Raw genomic sequence first — 11,145 nt, 5'->3', positions numbered from 1 at the left:
AAGGTGACAGACAGCACAGTAATACCTGGATAAAAGGGACAGTCACCACAGTAATACCTGGATAAAGGGACAGTCACCACAGTAATACTTGGATAAAGGGGACAGACAACACAGTAATAACTGGATAAAAGAGGCAGTCACCACAGTAATACCTGAATAAAAGGGTCAGTTACCACAGTAATATCTGGATAAAGGGGACAGAAAGCATAGTAACACCTAGATAAAAGGGACAGACAACACAATAATACCTGGTTAAAGGTGACAGACAGTACAGTATTACCTGGATAAAGGGACAGTCACCACAGTACTACATAGATAAAAGGGAGTCACCACAGTAATACCTGGATAAAAGGGACAGTCACCATAGTAATACCTGGATAAAAGGGACAGTCACCACAGTAATACCTAGATAAATGGACAGTCACCACAATACTACCTAGATAAAAGGGAGTCACCACAGTAATACCTGGATAAAAGGAACAGACAGAACAGTAATACCTGGTTAAAGGTGACAGACAGTACAGTAATACCTGGATAAAAGGGACAGTCACCACAGTAATACCTAGATAAAGGGACAGTCACCACAATACTACCTAGATAAAAGGGAGTCACCACAGTAATACCTGGATAAAAGTCTGCAGTAAACTAGATAGGGACAGAACAGATAAAGGAGTCACCACAGTAATACCTGGATAAAAGGAACAGACAGAACAGTAAGTGAGTATACCTTAGTTTAACCAGACCACTGAACTGATTAACAGCTCTCCTACGGCTGGCCCGAAGGATTAGACTTATTTTATGTGGCTAAGAACCAATTGGTTACCTAGCAACGGGACCTACAGCTTATTGTGGAATCCGAACCACATTATAGCGAGAAATGAATTTCTATCACCAGAAATAAATTCTTCTAATTCTTCAATGGCCGGCTGGAGACTCGAACTCGGGCCTAGCAGAGTGCTAGCCGAGAACTCTACCAACTCGTCCGACGAGGAACTCAGACAGAACAGTAATACCTGGTTAAAGGTGACAGACAGTACAGTAATACCTGGATAAAAGGGAGTCACCACAGTAATACCTGGATAAAAGAAACAGACAGAAAAGTAATACCTGGATAAAAGGGACAGTCACCACAGTAATTTCTGGATAAAAGGGACAGTCATCACAATAATACCTGGATAAAAGAGACAGAGAGCACAGTAATACCAGGATAAAAGGGACAGTCACCACAGTAATAATTGGATAAAAGGGACAGTCACCTTAGTAATACCTAGATAAAAGGGACAGACAGCACAGTAATACCTGGTTAAAGGGGACAGACAGCACAGTAATACCTGGTTAAAGGGGATAGACAGCATAGTAATACCTGGATAAAAGGGACAGTAACCAGTCACCACAGTAATATCTGGATAAAAGGGACAGACAGAACAGTAATACCTGGTTAAAGGTGACAGACAGGACAGAAATACCTGGGTAAAAGGGACAATCACCACAGTAAAACATGAATAAAAAGGACAAACAGCACAGTAATACCTGGTTAAAGGTGTCAGACTGCACAGCAATACCTGGATGAAAGGGACAGTCACCACAGTAATATCAGGGTAAAAGGGACAGTCACCACAGTAATACCTGGATAAAAGGGACAGTCACCACACTGATACCTGGATAAAAGGGACAGACAGAAAGTAATACCTGGTAAAAGGGAGTCACCACAGTAATACCTGGATAAAAGGAACAATCATCAAAGGAATACCTGGATACATGGGACAGACAGCACTGTAATACCTGGATAAAAGGGACAGTCACCACAGTAATACCTGTCAGTTTACCACGACTGTTCGTAGGGTGAACGTTTGCATGAAAAAAGTAGAACTGTCAGTCGGATCTTCAATTCAAACCCCTCCCCATTCCCTCTTCTCTCCCCTTTCCCCTTCCCCCTTCCCTTTTCCCTACCCTCCCTTTCCCTTTCCCCCCCCCCTTACATGTAGACTGTCATTCAGAGTTTTCCCAGGCAGTGGGGTTGGTCAGCTAATAAATATATATATACACAAACACACATGCAAACACTGAACTCAAATGTGTGGCACAGGGTTTATCACTAATGTCATCCTTCAATGGGGGACATGCGCTTTCATAGTGCTGGACATAACTAAGAGGCATCACTAAAATGAACCTACAATGTGAAAGTTCTACCCCCTTCCAGATGTACCATGGCAACTGTGGAACCTGACAAGACTGTCCACTTCAAAAAGTCAGCAAAAACATACATCTCCCTATCAGAATTCATGGATCTAGGGCTGGTGACAAGACATTCCCTTGCCAAAATACCCATTTCAGCAAGTACAGTATACTGAACAACAGACAAGTCATACTTGCCCAGACCTTTGCTCATATGATTTATGCCCTTGGAAGAATATGTATCAAGATTCAGACAATGATTACTCTGACACTTCTCATCAATCTCATCAATGAGATTCAGAAAAGAAAATAACCCATGATGGTGGACAAACACAATCACACTCACCTTAAGTGCTATGCCCAACATACGCCACACCCTTGCATCTATACACAAACATAGGGAAGTGTAGGTTGGGCAACAATTTGACGAGGGCATAAAAAGAAGCATCATTGAGGAAGTCCCTACAAGTGAAGCTTCTGAATGGTACATACAAAAGGTCATCATAGTCAAGAATCAAATCATCCTCTTGATGCAAGGTGAATTACCAATGCCTTGATACCTTTTGACTGAGGCATCACACCCCTATGTTGTTCAATAGGGTATCCTGGAGTCCTCTGCCTTCCAACATTTTGCAGCAGATACTTATCTGGGCTTTCATCTGGTAGAACTGGATGAGGAAAGCTGCTGCCAAGTCCCTGGAGATGCTCCTGGAACAGGACACCAATTTAGGGGTCATAACCATTTAGAAATTCCTGATGACTGCAACAACCACTATCTTTAGCATCAGGCTCAGTTCATATTAAAAAAACCAACGGGTACCTTATTCATTACTACATCCAAGTCTTTGCAGAGGCCCACAGACACCAGCAAGTAGACATTTGTATTGGAACATAAATCTGCAATAATGGTTCAAGTGAACAAAGATCATCATCTGCAGATTAGCTACTGGCTACTAGCAACTCAAGTCATAGCCAGAGACTGGCAACTGAAGAAGCTGTGGAAAGTAGCATGCCTTCTGCAATTCAACAGCATCTAAAACAGGTGATCTACAGCCGAGGACCTAGAGTTTACATAAATAACCAGGGATACAGTATATGCATTTTGTGATTCTGGAAGTGCTCTGTCACCATGCAACATACCAAGCATCAAGGACTGAGCTCTGTGCCATACAAGGAAAGACAAAATTATGTTCCCCAATCAGGCATGGGCATGGAGGGTGATCTACAGTACCAACATGCCAGGTGCTCCACACAAAAAGTATGACGTTCCAGTCAGCTGAAACATTAATTCACAAACAGCTCCCAGCATATTCATTCTAATGTACAGTGTTAGAGTGGTTTCAGCTGGATGGACATATATATATATATATATATATATATATATATATATATATATATATATATATATATATATATATATATTTATATATACAGTATGTCTACAATGACAGTATGACTGGTTGGATATAAATGGCTCACTTTCCCACCAGCTGATAGTGGCAATAAATAGGATGCCCAAGGATGGATTACCACAGATGGTTGCAAGAGTATAATGAGCAAAGAAATTATCACTTTCCTCAAGAAATGGAGGTCACAGTACACCTCATAGGTCTACTATCCATGGACAAACTGTAGAATCAATGCAGTTAAGATCAGGCAAACATAAGAAAACGTTACTGAAATATGATGTGGTATCCTTAGCTATTCTCCAGTAACTCAACATGACTACTCAGAGGGGAGACAAGTCCTAATCATAACTTTCCACCAACAGACTATGCAAGATTGACGTGAGACTTAGGGTCAGTAAAAATCCAGCTCATTCAATCCCTTATCTTTGTATGGTGTTATACACTGTAATTCGTAACCTAAATGAATAGGCAACTAAACAACAAAGAACTTTGTCTTTTACTCAAGACTTCATATTGCTTCCATATCCATTTTGTGATTAACCGTGGGGACTTTGCAGTGCCCCTATCTTTCACTAACCGCCACTCTATCAAGGACCCACTCGTTAACATCCCATCTCCGCTTTCATAAATGCATTAAGGACACAATAACAACAGTATTTACGGACTGATCTATTAAAGGCACGCTCTGTACCACCAAGCACGCACACACCTGTCATGGGATATCCTGTAATTTTTAATACATTTTAATGTCTCAGGCACTGATTAATCAACGTTGTCGACAATTGCCATTCCACCCTCCAAATCACAGAGGTTGGCTGTGATCAGTTAATCATTAGTCAAGTTAACTAATATTAGCTTTAATTACATTATAAACCCACTTCATTCTTGATATTTCAATATTCTCTGAGGGGAACTAAAAAGCAGCATGAAAAGTATAGAGTTTTGAAAATATGTACTATTCTAAAAATCTCAGACATCCTCTTCATCGGGTAAAAAGATGACAAAACAATGACGTAACTGATGAGACCATAATAATAATGTGGCCGCAACAGAAGGCTCAAAATATCTCATGCATGTGCCTCTGAGAAGTACCTGCAAGTTATCTACTAGATCAAATGGGTTTCCCAGAAACTTCAGATCTCACTATGCCAACTTTCACTGAGTATTGCGTGAAGATTAACTACTGTAATTGTATCATGCGAAAATTTAAGCTAATCGATTCCGTCCTAGAGGAAATTAATGTCATATATTCACTGAAACCAGTGCTATACCGACTTTATCCAGACCAAAAGTAACGGAGGGCAGAGCTTACTACAATATGAGTCGAGAGCTGCATCTAGAACAGGGAGACGGCTAATAGGAATTCGAGAGGACTCGAATCTAATATTCAATTGATAAAATGATTTCGGGCAACACCTCACTGTTCCTGACAGTATAACGTAAGATAATGGTCTGTAAGCTATAATGATATAAATTTCTAGAAAATAATTTTAAAAATTTTGAATGGTACTTCTTCACATTGCTTAAAGTGATACAAACGTCAGTGTTCTGGTCATTTTTTGAGATATTTTCGGATAGTGCTAACCCTTTTTTCCAGTACAAATTAACTATTGAAACTGTATATAGTATGACTTGTCGTTCTTGCCGGCCTTACTATTTCCCAGGTTTCCTGAGATAAATGAGTTTCTTTCACAGATGAAGAAAACTACAGCTTCAGGAGAATCCGCCTGCAAGAAAGAAGAGAGCTTCGACATCAAGAAAGAGCTAACGCTGGTGGATTTTGTATTTTGAAAACGAAGATGCTTATTCCTTTATGGGGATGATGTTGCCCTAACAAATGATGATGTAGAGTACCTGACAAGTCTGTTTACAAAACTTTTGTTTTGCCAGAGTCGTATTTCTAAAATTAAAGTTTTTGTATTTAAAATTTTGTCGTAACTTATGCACAGTAGTTGTACTCAGGTGCAAAACATTTTGCACCCATCATTACGGGGTATGATAATCATCTGTTACGAAGTATGATGTTTATGAAATATCTAAAAAAGATGTATATTTTCTGTTCTTGTGAAATAACTCACTGAAGTTCACGCTAAGAATGGCAATTTTTTCCTTTAAAAGTTAACAAGTTTTAACTGGTCATGATGACTTTAACCCGAGGCTACCAGTAGCCCCATTCTCCCATTACAATCTCGACCGATAAGAAAATGTTCATCGTATCCTCAGCTAAAAAGGTGACAGTAACACAAGTCTCTCAAACATCACATCACGTCCCTTCCCACTGCCACGCTCAACCAACGTAAGAGCACCTCTTTTTTGTTGATTACAGTTCCTTCTTGTTTGGAAGTTAATGGCCAGTTAGTGGTTGGTTTGGGTAAGACAGCTTACGCAAGTACGGGACATAGTACAAAGACAAGTTTGGTAAAGTGAACGACTCTAGAAAGTTACCACATTTCAGAAATTTCAAATTTTACCACAAATATGATCCATCTTCATGCAGCCACATTGCGTTGTCTACTGACTTCCATCTTCGAGCATCCAAAGCATACGACACAGACAGAAACATCACATACGGTCAACTTAATGATGTATCATTAAAACCTTGTTAATGCCAAAGATTTTTAAAATATGTACATTTAGCATCTATTTCGCATACAATATAGACGTCGTTTATTTGAAAATGGGAAAATACACGCTTTACGTCATTTATTCATTATATCCGACCTACACTAATATTCACATTGCACTGTCTGTTTTAGAGGCCGACAATACCTATTGTACTGAATCTGCAACACGTGCATAATAAATACCATAACAATCAATTTGGGCAACACTGTTTTTGAACGACACTGCTTAGCCTAACGGAAGATCAGTACACGCATAACAGTAATATAAAAATAGTAACTATTATTGTATATGAACTTACCTCCGCTTGCCATTATAAAAATCACTTCACTATGCTAAATATGACACTAAAGGCAGCGTTAGCGGCCGTACTTCTCACACGGCAGCGCTGTCGTAACTGACCTTCCGAAGTTCCGAGTTGTTCGACAGCCCGTCAGCCCGAGGCCCCGAGCTAGTGGTGTTCAAGCCAGGTGAACTGAAGCACCTATACTAAAACCAGAATGAAATGAGCTCTCTGGTGGGGCTGTCCGGGTCCTCTCCACGTGTGTTTAATCTCCGCATATATGCCAATCTATAACAACAGAGAGATAAAACCATTTCTCCCATTACAGATATCAAATATCATCTTTTTCGTTACGCAGAATTCTAAGTCAATTACATAGGTTCACGACTGATAAAGTTTTTTATGCAATAACAAGAAACGGAATCAGATTTTCTATCAACATGGCATCTCATTTTGGCGCTGCTGCCAATATTTCAAACAGCTTCACGTGCTTAAACGTTTAAATCCACGGATGAGCAGCTTAAGACTGTCTCCAGGGGGCCAGTTTTGGTGGTCACGGTATGTTTGGAGGCATTTCCCCTTTCCACAAATATCTTGATTTCTTAATACCATAGGTAAAGAATAAATTGGTAAGCAAGGATATATGAAGTAAAGCAGAACACAGAGTAAGTTGGACGAGTGAGAAAATAAACAATCGTATACAAACAGATCTCACTCTCTCGCTCTTTGTTGGAAGAACAAAAACATCATATGCCACTTCACCATTTTACAAAGTAATCACGATATCTCTTATGTCATTAACATTAATTATCAACATTTTGAAAACTTGTGGAGAAGAAATGAACTGACGACAAATCCCAAGCAAGGCGGAATAGGAAGGAAGTTAAAATACTTGGAAATGAAAAACAACCCCTATAATCTTATAATTATAGCCTCAGGGTTTGTCTCAAAAACATTCAAAGGCCTGTCACACACGTGTCAAGTTGTTTTGTAAAATTGGCAACCGGGCAGATCTTTAAACAAAAGACTACTCCCGATTTTTTTAGCACTCAATGGTTATCATCATTGTTAAACACAGAAATTCATCAGTCATTAACGATTCATAATATAATGTTACTACCATTGTAATTATTTATTAGAATAAATAAATAAGTCTGGCTTCTTATTTGATTCTCCTTTGAGTTGACACTGCATATGGTCGAAACAATAAAGTCATGATATAAAAAATAAGTCTTTGATTTTGTTTTTAAGTCATCGTGACCAATCCCTAAAACCCAGCTTTTTCCAGTTACATTTGCCCAAAAACTGTTTCATAATCTGCAGCCTCATTTTAAAGAGTACCGAGAGATGCCTAATGGCCACAAATGTATATCATCTTTTGCTAGACCTCCCCTGCCCACTTCATTGTCTAGAGATTCGCTGATACCTATTGTTCAGTTTCAAAAGGTGTTTCTTCACAAGGTTAGCAGGAGGGTGAATTAATTAGGCAATGCATTTATTATTCATAATAATTTTCTGATTTTTTCTGTTTTTAGCCTCTTCAGAATTCTTTACTATTGAAATCATAATTCTTTACTATTCAAACCCCTTTCAAATTCATCTTCCCTTCACCCCTTTCCCTTTAGGGGCACCGTTTTGGACACGTCTATTAATTTTCCCAGTCTCCAATGGATGTTTTATAGTAAAGTAAATACTAGGTTATTAAGACTATTTATATTACTCCATATTTTTCGGCTAAATCCGCAAATTGCAGGGTATCTTCATTGTGATATGATTGACTTCAAATAATCATGCTTCTCGTATTTTCGCTGATAAGCGGTTTACTAGCATTCTGTTGGGGTTTATCGTTTCCCCTTAATAATAACAATAATAACAGAAACATTACCGTTGCTACTGTTAAACGATACAAGAAGCAATAACGAGCGTACATCCACCAAGTCCTCGGAACACACACCGTATAATCAGCATGAAAACATATACCAAGAAAAAATGAAGAAAAGGCTTACATCTTGTGATGCGTTCATAAAAAGTGCACAGGATCACGACAGCAACCTGTCTGAAACAAGATTAATCTCGGACGTAAATTAATTGATGTCAAAACAATTAAACAAATTTTTCACTGATTTATTTGGAACTAAGAAGCAGAGGAGCGACTACAAAAGCAGGTCATGTAGTATTTCATAATCAATTCCACCGGTATATATATATATATATATATATATATATATATATATACATATATATATATATATATATATATATATATATTATATATATATATATAATATATATATATATATATATATATATATATATATATATATATATATATATATATATATATATATATATATATATATATAATTTATATAATCGATTCCATCGATATATATATATATATATATATATATATATATATATATATATATATTATATATATTATATATATATGTATACATATATACCGGTGGAATCGTTGGCGAAATATATATATATGTATATATATATAAATTATATATATACATATAAATATACATACATACATACATACATACATACATATATATACCGGTGGAGTTGATTGCGAAATACTACCTGATCTGCTTTAGTAGTCGTGCTCCTCAGCTTCACAATTCCAAATAAATCAATGATAAATTTGTTTAATTGTTTTGACACAATTATATATATATATATATATATATATATATATATATATATATATATATATATATATACTATATATATATATATATATATATATATATATATATATATTTATATATATATATATACATGTATATATATTAACAACTCAAAAGACAGTAATCACTGACACTTCCTCCTTTAAATGTTAAAAAATTACACAGTACTGCTCAACTATTTGCAAAGGATGCTTATCAGCAGTTCATTCAAACCCTCGATACAATCTGCACCATTCACCTGTTGCTTCCTGAATATTTACGTCATTCCATTCCAATACCTCTTCCACAACCAATCGAATACTTGATAGGTCTTTCTCTCCTTTACCCCATTGCTTTTAAATGTCTCCTTTCACAGAACTTTCATCCTCCATTCTATCTATATCATCAAACCAATTCAGAACTCGGAAATCCGTCTTTCCTTCTGAAGTAACCTCCTAACTGAATCTTCATGTCATTTGCATTCAACACCTAACTGCGTTCCAAATAAAGGAGAGTGGGCTGAACAGTCCTTTCATACATGCATACTTTTGCTTCCTAGACACCAGTCTTCTAAATCTAGTACGTTTACCCTTCTGCCTTCCTTTCAACTTGTATTATGTGACCCACCTTTTCTCGTTCTACTATCATCTATAACATTACTCCTAAATATCATTATGCATCATGAATCAAGTGCTACTATTCTTACACCATGCCATGCCCCATCTTTTCAGTTTTCATTAACCCTTAGAATCTTACACTTAGCGGATTCATTTTCAGTTTTTCTTGTAACAAAAACTTTCAAGCTGTTTCATTTATTTCTTGCAGCTTGTGTTTACCATAATCCCAATCAACACCGTACCATGTGCAACCTTTTCCTTTATCCACAATTTTGCATCTACAACTGCAGTTTTTCTCTTTACATCTCACATCAACGTAACCGTAAATATAATGAATACCCACTGAACCATAATACACCCTTGCCTCAGGTACAATGTATGCCAGACTAGTTACTGTAGCTCTAATCATTCTCAAAATAGTATCTTCTGCTTGTGCATCAGTACAGAATCTGCACCAGTTGCATCACAACCTTTATCTAGGTACGCACACTTGACACAGCTTTTTTTCTCTTCTGTCAGACTTCCTATATAAATGTTTCATAATTAACACTCACTCCACACTAATCCTCATTTTCCTGATCTAAATCTATAATAAATTTACTTACAAATCGATCTCTTATCTTTTTTTCTCAGCGAAACTTATACAAACACCTCCCTGGTATACATAGCAACACCATACCATAATAATTCTGACAGCCACCTCTATCCCTTTTACCTTTAGACAAAAAGAACAACTATTCGTCTAAACCATTTCTTAAGAACATTTCTCTTGTTCAGGTGTACTATGCATGCCCCGGTCAGCCATTTTCACCATTGTACCATAACATTTCACTAGTTAATCCATAAACTCCTGCAGCCTCTTCTTTGGTCAACATTTTAATGGCCTTAAACAAACACTTCCACAAGAATTCTCCAGGTTATACTAATCCATTCTACTCTTGCATCTTGTCTATCTTTGACATTCAACAGCTTTTCAAGAGGCTCTCTTTATCGACACAGGACTACATCCTCTTCAGCAGGATCTCCTCATTTGCACCTTTTATACCAAGATTCATTTGCTCATTAGTCCTTCTATCTACATTTGCTTCTCTTGTATGCATCTTTTCTCACTCTTATAGCCGTCAACTTGTTCTTTGATATACTGTTTACAAACTTACAATTTAAAAAAATGTTCTACTCACCTTTTTATGTACCTATCTATTTATCTATGAGTCTCTATGTCTGTTTCATCGGAAGAAATTGAATGAGGACAGAAAGTGCATTTTAAGAGCAACGATTTTTAGAAATCGTTTTGAAAGTAAGCAGTTGCAGATGGCGGAGCGAAGGGTAACTATCGCAATTTGGAGAAAAACGAAATA

The 11,145-nt window shown here is 37.1% G+C and overlaps 1 protein-coding gene across 1 annotated transcript in view; it reads left to right on the top strand.

Moving 5' to 3' along the window:
* The window catches only part of LOC136841001 (uncharacterized), a 35,721-nt gene extending 28,075 nt beyond the window's left edge, over nucleotides 1-7,646 (top strand). The window contains exon 7 of the mRNA XM_067108020.1: nucleotides 5,280-7,646. Coding sequence (XP_066964121.1) covers nucleotides 5,280-5,375 — 96 coding nt within the window. The 3' untranslated portion in view covers nucleotides 5,376-7,646. The remainder of the gene's footprint in view (nucleotides 1-5,279) is intronic.
* The last annotated feature ends 3,499 nt before the right edge of the window (nucleotides 7,647-11,145 follow it).

The sequence above is a fragment of the Macrobrachium rosenbergii genome, chromosome 8 (assembly GCF_040412425.1).
Source record: "Macrobrachium rosenbergii isolate ZJJX-2024 chromosome 8, ASM4041242v1, whole genome shotgun sequence".
Classification (NCBI taxonomy): Eukaryota; Metazoa; Arthropoda; class Malacostraca; order Decapoda; family Palaemonidae; genus Macrobrachium; species Macrobrachium rosenbergii.
Note: the sequence above shows the minus strand (reverse complement) of the source record. Positions and strands in the feature narration are given on the sequence as shown.